The following is a 17,173-nucleotide window of genomic DNA, read 5'->3' as shown; positions in this document are numbered from 1 at the left end:
GTCACTACCCTGACACCGCGTGCCCAGCTCCGTGCGGTGCTGGGCCGGGAACCGGGCACCGCGGGCGCTCCAGTGCGGGCCCGCGGGACTCCTCCTGCTGCTCGCGGCGGCCCGCGAGGTGACGGCGCGCGCTCCCCTCGCGGGCGGCCACTCGCGCGCGCAGCGGTTGTCTTGCCTCCGAGTTTCCCAAGTTCACACAGGCCCTGGGTTGGCATGGCAACCAGGCAACCTGTTCCACAGCCGCCTGCCTTCTCCACACATGCCGCTGCCAAAGCCAGGGCCGGGGCCCGAGCCTATCCCATGATGCACAGCGCCAGCCCAGTCCCCAGTGGGCCGCCATGTTGTCGGAGTGAAAGGTAAGGGGGAGCGAGAGCGCCGGAGAGAGAAGATCGGGGGGCTGAAATCCATCTTCATCCTACCGCTCCGCCCGTGAGTACCCGCACCCCGCCAGCCCCAAACGCTGCTCCGGACCCCCAGCGAGCAGATTATCCCTTTGTATTGGTGTTTGAGAGCGGCTGGGGGAGTGAGAAGGGCTTTGGAAAAGCCGCCGGGGCCCTGGCTGAGGCTTCTCACTCGCTGTTCCTCGTACATGTTTTGGAGTCAGCAGCAAGGCCCCTATTGTTATCAAAGGAGGGAGGGGGTGGGGAGCTGGGTCGAAGCGAGGAAAATGCCGGGGGTTTAGGCCCGGGCCCAGGGCATAGACGTGTCTCTACATTTCTCCTCGGCCCCGTTGGAGCCCCTGAAGATTGATGTTGCCATTCGGGTTGCTTTTTTGATGGGTTTGCGAAGCCCCGAGTCTTCTGTGTGGCCATGAAGTGTAATTCTGTGCCACTCAGGATTTCTTCGACTTCTTGAGCTTCCGTGGCAGCGCCGAAGCAAGAGGAACAATAAATCGCTTTAGAAGCAGCCGTGGCCCTCGTCTGCAGACGAGACCCACCATGGGGGAACTTTGCGATCCTTAAATGTGGAGAAGTAGGCGATCGGGAAGTTTCAGATCTCTTTTTAGGCTCCTGGGTACTTGTGGCCTTTTGTTTCTGTGAGAGCTTGTTTTTGGTGGGTTCTTCCTCTTTGAGCCTCCCTGTGTTGGTGCGTGTCTGTCTTAACTCTAAGAAGCGTTCATGCCTTCGTAGTAGGTAAACAGATACACAATACTAGATAGTTTTTAGTCCTCATGGACGTCCTTGGTAAACCTAGATCGTTTAATACTTGTCGGTACCACTCCCACGTCAAGTGAGGAATACACTCCCGTACCCCCCCCCCCCCCGCCACTATATTCCCCCCTCCCCCACATTATCAGGAAAGGTTTTATTCTCCCCGTAAGTTGAAGGGTTGTTACTCTTCATTGTCCAATTAAGAGAACACTGTTCTTAGTTACATCAATTCGTTCACTTCCTTCTCTGCCTGAGATTAAGAATGGGATTTTATGAGGCTTTTTTGGGATTCTCTTTTAAAGTCAGTTATTGCTGAAATCATAGGTTTGTGGTTTTAGCTTTTTGTTTGTTTTATGAAAAAAAATCAAAACTCACCAAGATAGACGTGGGTGGCTCCCGATGCAGTTTTAGTAAGCAAAATAAACATTTTGACCCGTTGCTAGTTTTAACTTTATAAAACACTCTTGGGTGCTGTTTATTCTTTATCTGGGTTTTTGGGAAATACTGGATTCTGAACTGAGCATTTTGCCTTAGCCACAATTGGATTCATTTTGTTCAAGGCCACGGCTTTTTGAAGTTGTGTTTGAAGTTTAGTTTGGGTTTGAGAAGAACTGCTTTAAAATAAATTTATGACCACAGAATTTTTTTTTTTCCAGTGTGGTAAAAATAAACACCTTTTAAACCACAAAGAATTTTAGTAAATAAAAGGTGAGCAGTGGAGATAGATTAGATCATGTTCCTTTGTTTGAAATAAAGCCTATTAGTGATATTAAAACAAAACAAAAACAACTTTGGTGTAAACAGTTTGAAAACTCTGGAAAACTAGAATCAGCACTTATTTTTAGTTGCTTAAAAACTTATTTTTATAATGTACCATTTGTAAAAAAGAAAAGTCACATTTCAGGTGCTAACACATAACTTTTTAGTGGGTTTGAGAGTTCTTTAAAAGGCATCAGCAATTTAAATGTTTTCTATTATTTAAGTGACTGATGTCTTAATTTTTATGTTGTAGTTGCCAAGATATTACAAAGCTACCCAAGACACTTGTTAATTGCTTAGGTATTTGCTCACTTTCAAAATGTCCCTTCTGCCAGGTTTTCTCTTGTTTGAGAAACTGCCTTGCCTCATTAGGTAAAGCAGGAAGTTTCAGGGGATACAGATAGCTTTACAAAAGCCAATTGTTTCGTTTGAACATTTTTATAGGAACCCTCCCCCCCGCCTCCCCCTCTCCCGCCATGCCTTGATAGAATGAAGTTGTGGTCGGGTGTGTTTCAGTGGTGAATACCTTTTTCATTCGGAAGTTCTTTGTTAAATAAGTATTACGGCAAATCTTTTATTTCAGAAAAGGTTGCATTTGCTATTTTAGGAATCGGCTTAGGGACTGGAGCTCCATTGCTTTAACTGGTGGGAACTGAATTCCTTGGGCCTCAGCATGGTGACTTTGAATTTACCAAAAACTTTTATATCTATTATTTTGATTAAAAAAAAAAACTTGTGAGTCACAGAGAAAGAATTTCTTTAATTTTCTAGATGAGGAAACAGGTTCAGGGAGGTTGTAGTTTAGTGGTAAAACTTTAGTTTTAGGACTCCTGGTTAGCTCTACAACAAAGACGGCTTGATACTCCCTTGTGGAAGAAAATGGGACTGGCTACTATTGGTAATAAGAGGGCAGTGAGTTCTTTTGAAAATCAAACAGGAAGGCATTAGGCTGGTTAGGACTTTGCTAGTACCAATGGTAAACACAGCTATGACTTTCCGGTTTTGGTATTTAAGCATGAACATGATTCTGTTCATGAAAGCAGAAACTGAAGTCCAGAAAGATGGACTACTTCAGTATGGTTCTGATGGATTGGAACTGTTAACTGAAACTAGGCATTTCCAAATTAGGCTTTGAACAAATTACAAATCTTCTTACTCCTGTCTTCAGAACATGAATTAGTTGTGAGAAGCGAATGCTTCTTTATCAGGATGTTTATTCTTTTTTTTTTTTTAATTTTATTTATTTTTGGCTGCGTTGGGTCTTTGTTGCTGCGTACGGACTTTCTCTAGTTGCGGCGATCGGGGGCTACTTTTTGTTGTGGTGCACGGGCTTCTCATTGCGGTGGCTTCTCTTGTTGTGGAGCATGGGCTCTAGGCACGTGGGCTTCAGTAGTTGTGGCACGCGGGCTCAGTAGTGTGGCTTGCAGGCTCTAGAGTGCAGGCTCAGTAGTTGTGGTGCACGGGCTTAGTTGCTCCGTGGCATGTGCAATCTCCCCGGACCAGGGCTCGAACCTGTGTTTCCTGCATTGGCAGGCGGATTCTTTTTTTTTTTTTTTTTTTTTTTTTTTTTAGCGGTACACAGGCCTCTCACTGTTGTGGCCTCTCCCGCTGTGGAGCACAGGCTCCAGACGCGCAGGCTCAGCGGCCATGGCTCATGGGCCCAGCTGCTCTGCGGCATGTGGGATCTTCCCGGACCCGGGGCACGAACCCGTGTCCCCTGAATCGGCAGGCGGACTCTCAACCACTGCGCCACCAGGGAAGCCCACAGGCGGATTCTTAACCACTGCACCACCAGGGAAGTCCAGGATGTTTATTCTATACTGAGAAATAGTTTAATAGATTTCTTATAAATCTTTTGAGTCTGTTTTTGAAACGTCACTGTAGGGTTAAAGAGAGATAAGGCATTTGTAGCAGTGGACTGTTAGGTTGGTAACCTTGAAATTAGACTCTAGTGGCTCTGGACAGGTATGTTCTAGTTGGTAACTGATTATTTTGAAGCTTTTTTTTTTTTCTTAAGCACCCATACATAGGCTGTTCTATGTTTTCTACAAATGTAGTTTTTGATTTTAAGAAACATATTAGTAATGTTTCATAGTAACATTTTGGAGATTCTTTGTTGATCCTTCCAGAGAAGAATAGCAGACTCAAGTGAGAGAAATAGTATCTGTTTTGGTTTACTGACTGGGGTGTGGTAGCAAGGGGGTTGGTAAAAAGAACGAGGCTTGGGTGCATACAGATTTGGGTTTGAATCCCTCCTTCACAGCTCACTAGCTGAATGACCTCGGGCACATCACATAACTTTTCCTCCGTACCTTAGTGTTTTTATCTGTAAAATAGGAATGATCAGAAAAAATGTTTGCAATATATTTGCCATACAATTATTATTGTATTGAAGCATTTCTTTTTTTACAAGTGATACTTTCTATGTAAGGTGAGTGTTTGAATTTGGTTTGATCTCACCTCTGACTCTGTAAGAGTCAGAGTACTAATAGAATGATGATGTGATTACAATTATAATTGTAAGTTCTTGGCAAAAATGCATGTACAGCAGCTGAGAAGAAGTTTCAGGCTAGGAACATTCTGTTGCTGTTCTTAGTCAGAGGGCCTTATTTAAGCTTTTTTTCAGAGCATCCCATGAATACGTTGGACGTTTTAAAGGATCCTTTCGTTTTTGACACTCTTGAGTCATTGCTAATTATATATGGGGTTTGGTTGGTTTATTTATGTATGTATGTATTTATTTATTTATGGCTACATTGGGTCTTCGTTGCTGCGTGCGGGCTTTCTCTAGTTGCTGCGAGTTGGGGCTACTCTTAGTTGCAGTGCGCGGGCTTCTCATTGCGGTGGCTTCTCTTCTTGCCACACACGGGCTCTAGGCGTGTGGGCTTCAGTAGTTGTGGCTCTTGGGCTCTAGAGCACAGGCTCAGTAGTTGTGGTGCACAGGCTTAGTTGTTCCGTGGCATGTGGGATCTTCCTGGCCCAGGGCTTGAACCTGCGTCCCCTGCATTGGCAGGTGGATTCTTAACCACTGCGCCACCAGGGAAGCCCGAAGTTTCAGTTTAGAAAATTATGTATGTGTTGCAAAACATTTAGCTGCTTGGTAGAAACTGGTTTTAGATGATATATTGCAAAAGCCAGGGGTCTCATGTTTTTATCTTGGTGCATATATCAAGTTATGTTTTAAAAAAAGGCAAATTTTAAACATTTGTAACCTGTTTGTCCTTAGGTGTTGGTGGAATGAGCGTTGCATGTGTCTTGAAGAGAAAAGCAGTGCTTTGGCAGGACTCTTTCAGCCCCCACCTGAAACATCACCCTCAAGAACCAGCTAATCCCAACATGCCTGTTGTTTTGACATCTGGAACAGGGTCGCAAGCGCAGCCACAACCAGCTGCAAATCAGGCTCTTGCAGCTGGGACACACTCCAGCCCTGTCCCAGGATCCATAGGAGTTGCAGGCCGTTCCCAGGACGACGCTATGGTGGACTACTTCTTTCAGAGGCAGCATGGTGAGCAGCTTGGGGGAGGAGGAAGTGGTGGAGGCGGCTATAATAATAGCAAACATCGATGGCCTACTGGGGATAACATTCATGCAGAACATCAGGTAAAAAACGTTCACTATTTCAGCTTTGAAACTCTTTATAAGCACTGTCCACTTAGGATATCTACTTTCAGTGAATGTCTTTAAAAGCCTTAATTGCTAATGATTTCATTTGGTCTAAACTAAACATTCACTTGTTTTAAAGCAGGGGTCCCCAACCCCTGGTCCGCAGACCGGTACCGGGCTGTGACCTGTTAGGAGCCGGGCTGCACAACAGGAGGTGAACGGCGTGCGAGCTAGTGAAGCTGCATCTGCCGCTCCCCATCGCCCGCATTACCACCTGAACCATCCACCCCCTGCCCCGCCCCCGTCCGTGGAAAAATTGTCTTCCATAAAACTGGTCCCTGGTGCCAAAAAGGTTGGGGACCACTGTTTTAAAGGATGATTGTTGTAATGTTGTCACCGAGTCATTTTATCGTTCTGGCGCTAAAGAGCAAATGACCAATTCATTTAAAGAAAGACTTAAGCTTGTTCTAATGTGCACGTTGCATTTCTGAGTATACTTTTTTGCTCTTAACATATAATCTTCTAAGGTCTGTTTGAGCTGTTTATAGCCCGAATACATATTTTAGAGCTTTTCCTGTTGGGTGTTGGTGACTTCTGTTTTTAAGATGTTATGGTTGAAAGTAGTAGGAAGTTGATAAAAAATCAGCTGCTCAAGTGAACTGATATATCTCATGTTTTGTATAGAGAGGAGTGGTTGTAGCTTTTAGGTTTTAATCATCTTTGTTCTCTTGTTCAAAGCACTTGTTTTATTTGGTTAATTTTAACATGCTTGCTTTTACTAATCCAAGACCAAAGCTGGAATCACAGCATATTTTACTGAGAAGAGAGTTTAGCTGTGTTTGCTGACTTCCTGATGGTGATGAAACGGTTAGAATGTTTTCATCCAGCTATTCTTTGGAATTGGGTATAGGTTGAATTTGCAAAGGTTTATTTTATGTTGCCGGTATCTGAGTACTGACCAGCAAAAAAAACTGACGTCTTTCATGAGGCCTCTAGTGCTTCTGTTCTTTAGAAACAAGTCAGTCACACGCACACTTGCAAATCTGTGCTCTCAGTTGTGCTTCCCCTTGACCCTTCCAAGACAGGCAGCCAGTGTACCACAGTTCTTTACCATAGTAGAAATGGGGAGGTGGAATTTGTCAACAGAAATTTATTGAGCATATTGATCATAGGTCTTTGGTTTATTGGAACAATCATCAGTGCTACTTCGTAAGCATCTACTATGTGTAGGTGAGCAGTACTAAGAAATATGAGGTATAGGGGGCTTCTTCTTTGGTACTTAGGGCACTTTTTATCTTTCTTATGTGTCTGTTACTTAAGGTACTATATTTGTTTCCTATTTGCTTGGAGTCTTGGAGGTGGGGATCAAATTTTATTCATTTCGGTATCCCAGTTCCTATAGAATTTGGCATGTGATAGAGCTTCAGAAGAAAGTTATTGAATGCATAAGCCCCTAATCCTGTGGCCTTAAAATAAAGCTGGGGAAAAAGGACATTGTCATAAAGAAAAGGGCCTTGGATGCCAGGCTAGGTTTAATTCAGTAGGCAGCAGGAGTTTTTATTGTGTATGTATGGAGTGGCTTTTATCCAGTGGTGTTTTGGGAAGGTTGAGTTGGCAATAAGAGATTGGAGTTGGTGAGGGTGGAGACTAATTGGATAACTACTGTAACAGCCCTGGTGCGAGCAGTGGAAAAGATGGGATGGGACCCAGAAATGCACAGAATTGGTGATTGAATTAGAAAGTTTTGGTCCCTGGGAAAATGAAGTAATAGAGTAAAAGGAATATAGAGGGGAATCTGGTTTGTGGACAAGGTAATTAAATTTGGTAGAATACATGTTGAATTTGAGATGTAGGCAGCTGTGTGTGTAGAGTGAGACCAAGGTGGGAGGTGTTTGGTTTGGATGGTATCTGTCTAGGGGGCAAAGGTGGAAGGCCTGTAACTTTTGCGTTATTTGGCTAAACATTGTTTAAAAATCATGAACGTTGGTTTTTAAAATCTTTATTATGATTTATAAAAGATCTGTAAAATTATAGATATTTTATAATTTATAGATAAATTTGTAAATTTAGAGATATTATAGATCTGTAAAATCTTGTGTTGGCTTTTCTAATGATGGGCTGATGGGTAAAAGCTGAAAGGAGAATCGAGGTGCTTGGCTTGTTCTTCGCTAGGTGGGCAAGTCAGACTCTGGGTCAGTCCTTAGCAGAGCTCTAAGATCTGAAATCTGGTTGTGCTGTGCTGTGCTGTGAAGGCTTACTCTGGGCTCTAGTGCTGAGCCACATCATACGGAATCACATCTGACTTTTTGACCAGTTTTATCCAGGTCAGTTAGCAAACCACAGTTGATGTTAAATGGCAAAACCTGTTCATACCAAGGGGGCCTAAACCAGTGACCCAACTTGGAATTGGCACTCATCATACACAGTTCTGTTGGTCTGGATATGTGGTATAATGAACATCCTTAGGGAACTGCATTAGGGTAGTTGCTGTGTTGCAGTGTGGGCCACCCACAAATTACCTCTCCTGTAGTCATCAGAGTGTACTGTAACTTACTGGTTTTGGTGTTGAGCTTAACCTCCTGGACTGAACTATGCTAGGGCAGAGACTGTTGTGTTTTTCATGCCCCTTTCCCAGGAGGTGTGTGAAGTTTTTGTGTTGATTGAATGAGGGAAGACCACGAAGTTCTTCAGATTTGCACTCAGGTAAAGCAGTGAATCTCAGCTCAGCTGTCCTGCTGGCAGTAGGTCGTGGCCACTTGCTCAAGCAGCAGTGGAGAGTGTAATATAATTGAAGAGTGGGGGGCATATCTGTCTGTGGAGAATCACTGTGCCGAGGGGTCTCAGTTGCAGCACGCGGGATCTGCGTTGTGCCATGTTTAGTTGCAGCATGCGGGATCTTTAGTTGTGGCATGCATGTGGGATCTAGTTCCCTGACCAGGGATCGAACCTGGGCCCCCTGCATTGGGAGCCCAGAGTCTTACCCACTGGGCCACCAGGGAAGTCCTCTGTATTTGTCTTTTCTACCTTAAGAATATAAACATATTAAATATCACTTGTTTTAATACATAAAATTATTGTATTTGGTACAGTTAGAATCTTTAAAGTCCTCATTTTTGGGCCAGATTGAGGTCTTTGGAGGGGAGTGAGGGAAAGAAGTACCATGAATTTTTCTTTTCTTTTTTGGCCTGTAAAATTTACTCATAGTAAACAAGACAATGGATGTGGATCAAGATATTATGTATAAAACACTAGAGGGAATTCCCTGGCGGTACAGTGGTTAGGACTTGGCGCTTTCACTGCTAGGGCCCAGGTTCAGTCCCTGGTCAGGGAACTAAGATCCCACAAGCTGTGTGGCTCGGCCAAAAAAGAAAAAACAGGAAAACACGTCTCCCTAAGTAAATAATACTATTTAAAAATGCTGCTTACAAAACTTACATATTTATTTTAACAGTAATTTTTATAACTTCAGATCTTTTCTAAAGGTTTCATCATGTGAAAGCCAGGGTCAGGTCTTTGACTTGTGATTATTTTATTCTCTCATTGTGAAATCTGTTTTCTCTGTAAACTGTTGTGAGATAGTGTGTGTGATGAAATAGGGAAAAAATTTTAAGGTTGATCAGTTGAACTGTGGCCTCTGTACTAGATTTTAAGGGGCAGAGATAGGTTAAAAACTCTGCTTTGGGAGAAAGGAAAGTTAGAGGACAACTCCAGAGTTTTCTTGCTTTTGTTAGTAGTCTTTTGGTGCTAGGTGTTATCAGTATCCACCATAGATTGACAGCTGGTGGGAGATATTCTAGATAGCCAGGCAGAATTCAGTGGATAAATTCTTTGACTCTATTATTTGCACACCCCCCCCTTTTTTTTCCACTTGGTAACGTTGTCTTCTAGTCGTATCCTGACATGTCTATCCTTCTTAATCTCCGGTAGCTGTGAGTTAATCCTTACACTTTATAATTAATAAATACTATGTCAAACTGGGAGGGAACCCAAGTATTCCCATACTGAGAATCTCCTCATTCCCTGGAGATCTTTTTCTGTTGCCCCTGCTCTTTGACTCTGTTAGACCATTCGTCTCTTTTCTTTCTGGGTAGATTGCTTAGATTCCTCAGCATTTGGGTCAGTGGCATTTAGTTAACATGGTTTAAAGCTGAGTAATCAATGCTTTCATGTTTTTCAATGTTTTCTGTTTCACTTGTACTCTTGGAGCCTTTTTCATTATATTTGGAGTTCACAGAGACTTAAAACGTTACATACTTGCTCAAAAGGATCATCAGCAGGTTTTCTTTGACTATAACTTTAAGAATGATTTTCCAGTGTTAAGGATTAGATTCCAGTGTAAAAAAAAAAAAATTCATTCTCTAATGCTGTGTGATACTAGATTGTATGTGCCTCCGAGGTGGCACCTTGCAGCAGTTTATGATATATCTTTACTTTGTTTTGTTTCAAAAGGTTTTTGCTGTGGAATTAGGAAAAAAATTTATAGGATAGGTGGTAATGAGATGCAGTAATGGGAAAATAGGGGTATGTTAGGAAGATGAAAGGGTTAAATGTAGAATTTAGAAATACATACCAGAGTGGTGGGTTTTAGAATCTGCTCTGGGTGTGGCCAAAGAAAAGAGGGAAATGGGATGAATCATGAGATTCTTAGTAAGAGAAAAACACAGTAGTTCTCAGGAAGAGGTGTGTTTCAGATTTCAGTTTGGATGTGGTTGAAAGTGCTTTGTAAATCATAAAGTGATATGATATTGTTTTTCATCACAACTCTCTGTACTTGCATACGAGACACATCTTTTGTGCATGTGTCCATTTTCTCTCGGACAACAACATTTGCTTAATATTTTCTACAGGCTGAGCCTGAGTACAGAATTACGCTTCTTGGTATTGTGGAAAAACTTAAAAAAAAAATGTTCTAGCCCTTGCTTAGAATCTATTCACTCTTGGGAAATGACTTAACACTCATAGAGAAACACAGGACTGACAGTTAACACAATGCCAAGAGAGTACTAAGTACTGAGGATAGGGTAAGAGTTTTTGTTGTTGTTGAGGAATTTCTTCCCTAATTTTTACATTCACTTTCTGTATCTTCTAGATGTAATAAAGAGCTGTAAATGGGAGTGTGGCTTCAGCTCAGTAGAATGCTCTGGCATTTTGCTCCCTGCTACGAATATTGTGAGAAGTAGTGGTCAGTGATTGGCAATAGGTTGGGTGAATTTAATATTTGGAAACTTGATTGAAGAACTCGGGCTGAAGGGTGTACATGGCATTGGTGGTAAAACCTGCAGTTGAAGAAGAGTGTTCGTCGTTTTATTCATGTAATATTTTTTGAGTATTGTTTTTAAATTGCGTGTTAATAGTTTCAGAAGATTTAGTATATGTGGATTTGTCTATTGCCTTTAGTAAATGCTCTTTTATGTTTAAAATACCTTTCTTAGTGTTTTTATGAATCTCATTAGGAAAACTCTCTTAGGTTTGTGGAAATTGGGGGCCCTAAAGATTTTTTTTAAAAGCATTTCCTGTTTAATTCTTTATTTTATTTTATTCTTATTAATTAATTTATTTTTGGCTGCCTTTGGTCTTCGTTGCTGCGTGCAGGCTTTCCCTAGTTGCGGCGAACAGGGGCTACTCTTCGCCACGGTGTGCAGGCTTTTCATTGTGGTGGCTTTTCTTGTTGCAGAGCACGGGCCCTGGGCGCGCGGGCTTCAGTAGTTGTGGCACGTGGGCTCAAGAGCGCAGGCTCAGTAGTTGTGGCACACGGGCTTAGGTGCTCCATGGCACGTGGGATATTCCAGGACCAGGGCTAGAACCCGTGTCCCCTGCATTGGCAGGCGGATTCTTAACCACTGCGCTGCCAGGGAAGTCCCTAAAGACTTTTTATACCTGCTTTATTGATATATAATTCATCCACTTAAAGTGTACAATTCATTGGTTTTTAGTATATTCGCAGAGTCGTGCAGCCATCACCACAATCAATTTTAGAACATTTTCATTATTCCTCGCAATCTGTACCAGTAGCAGTTACTCTCCAGCCTTAGGTAGCCACCAGTCTCCTTTCTGTGTCTATGCATTTGTCTCTTCTGGGCATTTCATATAAATGGAATCATACAGTATGTGGTCCTTTGTGACTGGCTTCTTTCGCTTAACAGTGCTTTAAAGGTTCATCTGTCTTGTAGCATGGATCAAGTACCTCATTTCTTTTTATTTCTGAATAATAGTCTGTTTTATAGATATACAGCACATTTTATTTATCCATTTATCAGTTGATGGACCTTTGGGTGGTTTCTACGTTTTGGCTCTTGTGAACAGTACTATTGTGAACATTCGTGTACAAGTTTTTGTCTTGACATATACTTTCATTTCTTTGGGGTACGTAAAGATTTTTAAAGGTACATAAGTCTAATATACAGGCACAAAAATAATGGAGATTTCTTCACTGATGCCGGTGCTTTTTAGAAATAGAGTTTGGAGGTTACTTTATCTACAGCTTTACACCATGGATTGGAATTTTTCCAAGTGACAAGTTTTACTGGGCCTAACGGCAACTTTCTTCTCTATCTATGAAGAATGTGTTTTCAGGTTAACAGCATAAATAAACTTGTTTACAACCCCGGGAAGAGGAATGCTTACATTATAAAGAACAGGTGTTTTCAGGGAGCTCTGTTCTTTAGATGTCATGAATATACAGTTAGTTGATCTGCTAATGACAAATAATTTTTCTCTATTAAAGAAAGTTTCCCCAAGGACTTTAACAAGGGAATGGTTCATTAACTTAATCCTAGTTATCATATGTGTTTAAAAGCACCGTATCTGTTGTTAAGTAAAAAATAATCTTTAATTTGCTAAGAATTTATTGATTCAGATTGTCCTTTTTTCCCCCCAATTGGCCAAATTAGGGAGCTACTGCTTATTTAGGTCAGAAGCCTAGTGAAATAAAAAACAATGAAATTAATATGTTGCTCTTTCTCCAGAGAAACTTACAGTTTCATGAAGGGAGGAAGGAATTATAAAGAAAGTTGTTTCAAAATGAGGATTTCAGTGAGTGTCTGTATTGAAATGACTGCTAAGATGGGGCTGTCGTGTGTTTGGGTGGCAGAAACAAATCAGGTGAGAATAATTTTATAGATACAGTTCCTTTATTTATTAACTTATTATCTAGAAAATAGGCTGTAAGCTCTGTGTATCCATTAAGAGTGATGTACGTGGAAAAAGGACTGTGGGGAAATATGGCAAAATATTACTTTTATTTATGTGGGAGGGGAGATTATAGGTAATTTGGTTTTTTGTACATTTTGAATTTTTACAAATTTCAAACCCTGAAATTTTTTTTTTTTTTGGCTGTGCTGTGTGGCTTGCGGGATCTTAGTTAACTAGGGACTGAACTCGGGCCCACCGCAGTGAAAGTGCCTGGTGCTAACCACTGAACTGCGAGAGAACTTAAACCCAGAAAGTTTTATATGTTAAAAAAAGAAAAAAGACAAATTTTATACCTTCTATTAAGAGTTTGGTTTACCATATTGAATGAAAGCGAATTGGTGAATTGATACATTTCCAGTGGAATTTTGGTGTTGGAAAAGATCTTAGGGCCTTCCCTAGTGCACACTGGTTAAGAATCTGCCTGCTGATAAAGGGGACACGGGTTCGAGCCCTGGTGCGGGATGATCCCACATGCTGCGGAGCAACTAAGCCCATGCGCCACAGCTACTGAGGCTGTGCTCTAGAGCCTGCGAGCCACAACTACTTAGGCTGCGTGCCACAACTACTGAAGCCCGCATGCCTAGAGCCTGTGCTCCGCAGCAAGAGAAACCACCGCAATGAGAAGCCCGCACACTGCAACAGAGTAGCCCCCGCTTTCCACAACTAGAGAAAGCCTGCGCGCAGAAATGAAGACCCAACACAGCCATAAATGAATGAATGAAAGAAAAAGATCTTAGAAATCATTTAACTCTTTTTCCAGTGCAGTGGTTTCCTTTACATTAATTATCTCTCTGTTTTAATTAAAAGAATGTTAGTGAGTGTGTTGAACTGAGGTTGTTAGGATGGGTTGAGTGTATCTAATGAGATCTAGAGGTACTTTTATTTTAGTATTGAGTACGTTTCTGTATCTATAAGTTTTATGGACATGTACTCCGTAAGCTGTGTGGCAGAACTGATCCAGTCTTTTTATATATGATTTGAACCACCAGTAACTCTATGTTGTTTTTTATTATTTCCATTTTATGGATGGGGAAATGCGGGGTCAGAAAAATGAGATGCCGTGTTTTAAGGTGATCAGCACATGCTCTTTCCACAAGACCAATCTGTTTGGAGACCTTACTGTTCTTCATCATGGAGTAGTCAGCTTATCCATAACACACACACATTGGCCTCTTTTACACATTTTCACACATTTTAAACTGCACTTGTTGCTCGTATATTTATAATTTAGGGACACCAGTAAAAGTTTAGTTTGCACATCTAATTATAGGAGCCCAGTACTTGATGCATAATAGATGCTCAATAAATGGCATGTTCAAACAGACGACCTTCAAAACTGAACTCATTAGTTTCATTCCCTATATCCTATTTCTGTGTGTGGCATCTCCATTGCAGGCAACCCAGGAATCTTAGATTCCTGCCTCCTGCCTCAAACAGTTCCAAGGTTATATCCGTATTGCCTTTTCGGTAGGCTCATATTTCTTGCTTGGACATTTACAGTAGTCTTCTGACTGTTCTTTTGCACCCTCCCTCTTTTCTTCCTTCTGGCTATTTTCTGTGTTGCTGCCAAATTGTTATTTCTGAAGACACGAATCTGCTTATGTCTCATCCTTGCCTAAATTTTGTTTTTGGTTTTTCGGTTGCTTTTAGGATAATTAACTTTCAATCTCCTCAGCATAGCGTAGTGTACACACTGCGTGTTCTGAGATAGCTTACCTCTCCAGTCTTTACTGGCACTCCACTTCAGCTTTATTGAAGTATCCTAATTATCTGAACACACATGCTAATTTTTATAGTTTGTGCAATTCCTCAGTGTAGTTGTGTTATTTTCATTTATGTAGTTTTCTCTTCTTGGAATCTCCTTCCTTCCTCATCCACTTAGCTACTTTCCTCATCTTCAGCTAAAGTATCTTTATCTCTGATAAACCTTCCCCTTTACTTACCTCTTTTCTTACAGGTTGGGTGTCCTCTTTTGGTGCTACCATCATTTGGTACACATCTTTATTGAAGCATTCGGCTCCCAGTATTGGAGTTAAATATTTACTTTTTCCTTCACCATTGGGTGCTAGTAATCTGTTTCAAAACAGATTCTTGGGCTTAAGTCCAGACCTACTGAATCAAAATATCCAGTGATGAGGTGGAGTTTATGTATGTTTTAAAAACAACTCCCGGGTTATCTTCATGTCCACCTCGGTTAAGAACTGCTGTGATGGTTCTTCTTATAGAATCTTTCAGCCTTACATCCCTAGCCCCTGGCAAATAGTATGTACGTATAAATGATGAATGAATACCTTATGTCATCAGGGCTTGCTGAAGAGACTTACTGAGTAGAGAATTTTATTTTGAAGAGTCATTTTGAATTGTTAAGGTGAAAGATGTAACAGAATGTAGGGTCTTGGGCCTGAAGATAAGGAGCCAGTAAGCATTTATTGGAGAGTTGTATTAAGGAACTTTTAAAGTAATTCTTATCAACTCTGCTTTTATGCTTTTTTTGGTGGGGGGTGGGTATAGGGAGAGGAGAGTTCTTGAAACCATATCAGAGTTAGGCAAACAGAAGCGGCTGTAGGAACAAGGTTTACTTTCCTTAATTTGTAAAACACTGAAACTTTGTTCATAGTCACATCATGTATTGGGAAACTGCCATATCGTTGCAACCTAATACATTTTCAAAGTTCGTTCCTTTTCTCAGAAGGGAATATTATCTACTAGGATAGTTCAGGAAGGATAGTATCCTAATGAAGATAGAATGAAGGTTGTAATTTACCCCTGTATTGTCAATGGTTAACTGCTCTTAAGAATAGTGAGTCATTTTTCCTGTTTGAAGCTTTTTAACAGTTGCTGTCTGGGTTTAAGGTTTCCGTTGGGACATAGTATAAAGTACAGTGTGAATATTAAATTGCAAAATTTTTGTTCTATATTTTGGTTATGGATTTTGTTCTAAAGTAAAGCAGCTTTATTGAGATATCATTCACACACCATACAGTTCACCCATTTAAAATGTACTGATCAGTGGGTTTCAGTATATTCAGTGTTGTGCAGTCATCACCACAATCAAAGGGAACGTTTTTTCATCACCCCAAAAGAAAACCTATACCCATTACTAGTCACTTTCCACTTCTGTCATTACCTCCCCATCCCTGGGCAATCAATAATCTACTTAAAAAAATATATTTATTTATTTTTTGGCTGTGCTCTGGGTCTTCGTTGTGCTGCGCGGTTCTTCTTTGTGTGGTGCGTGGGCTTAGTTGCCCCGCGGCATGTGGGATCTTAGTTCCCTGACCAGGGATCGAGCCTGAGTCCCCTGCATTGGAAGGTGGATTGTTAACCACTGGACCACCAGGGAAGTCCCCAATAATCTACTTTCTGTCTAAAATGTAAACTGTTTGATAGTACATGATTGTTCTAAAAAATGTCAATAATTTGTTTTTTAGAGTTAACTACTTTTAACAATTTGGTTCATTTTCTTCCAGACTTTTTCTGTGCATATATAAACAGATATATGAATGCATTGTAGTTTTAAACTAAATGGGATCATTCGCTCTCTCTCTAAATATATTACATGCAAACATAGCCCAGGCACACACACACTGCATGGTAGTCTTTTCCTCCTTCATACATTGTGGTCATCCTTTTTTTTTTTTTTTTTGTGGTCATCCTTTTAGGTCAGTAAATACGTCTCTCTATATATTTTTAAGGGCCATAGTATATGGAAGTACAATAATTTGACTGATTTATCCCAGTTTGATGGACTTTTAGGTTGTTTTCAGCTTTTGACATTCTAAACAATGCTGTAGTAAACAATACTGCAGTTATATTTTTGTATTAGAATATATTTGGAGAAGTGAAAGTGACAGATCAAACAAAAGAGTGTGTTTAAAATTTTGATACATAGTTCCACATTGTTTTCCAGATAGATTGTAGCAATTTAAAGTTCCACCAACACCTTATGAGTATTCTTTTTTTTTTTTTTTTTTTTTGTGGTACATGGGCCTCTCACTGTTGTGGCCTCTCCCCTTGCGGAGCACAGGCTCCGGACACGCAGGCTCAGTGGCCATGGCTCACGGGCCCAGCCGCTCCGCGGCATGTGGGATCCTCCCTGACCGGGGCACGAACCCTCGTCCCCTGCATTGGCAGGCGGACTCTCAACAACTGCGCCACCAGGGAAGCCCAAAATGCACCCATTTTAAATGAATAATTTGTTAAGTTTTGAAATATCAAAGTATTCACCTGTGAAACCATCACTACAATCAAGATAGTGACAGTTCCCATCTTCTGCAAGTTTTGTTGGCCCTTTGTAATTCCTCCCAGCAGCAACCACTGAACTGCTTTTTGCCTAGGTCTGGGCTTTTATTTGTTGTATTTTAATGGTGTTTGGAATGATATTAAAGCAATTTTTGTTATTTCTAGAATCACAGGCATGCCCCATCCCCCAGGGTTTTGACTTGCAGTTCCATTTGCTTGAGTGCTCC

General features: G+C 41.2%; 1 protein-coding gene across 3 annotated transcripts in view; it reads left to right on the top strand.

The window, feature by feature from the left end:
• Nucleotides 1–342: 342 nt before the first annotated feature.
• Nucleotides 343–17,173, top strand: part of PUM1 (pumilio RNA binding family member 1) — a 128,063-nt gene continuing 111,232 nt past the window's right edge. Inside the window, exons 1-2 of one of the 3 annotated variants that reach the window (XM_065893743.1) lie at nucleotides 343–429; nucleotides 5,137–5,510. In XM_065893743.1, coding sequence (XP_065749815.1) covers nucleotides 5,148–5,510 — 363 coding nt within the window. In that variant the 5' untranslated portion in view covers nucleotides 343–429; nucleotides 5,137–5,147. Of the gene's footprint in view, nucleotides 430–5,136; nucleotides 5,511–17,173 lie in introns of those variants that run through there. The other 2 variants (XM_065893754.1, XM_065893736.1) reach the window with 2 other exon arrangements.

Source organism: Phocoena phocoena, chromosome 1, assembly GCF_963924675.1.
Source record: "Phocoena phocoena chromosome 1, mPhoPho1.1, whole genome shotgun sequence".
NCBI lineage: Eukaryota > Metazoa > Chordata > Mammalia > Artiodactyla > Phocoenidae > Phocoena > Phocoena phocoena.
The sequence above is the reverse complement of the archived record's forward strand: the minus strand, read 5'-3'. Positions and strand labels throughout refer to the sequence as shown.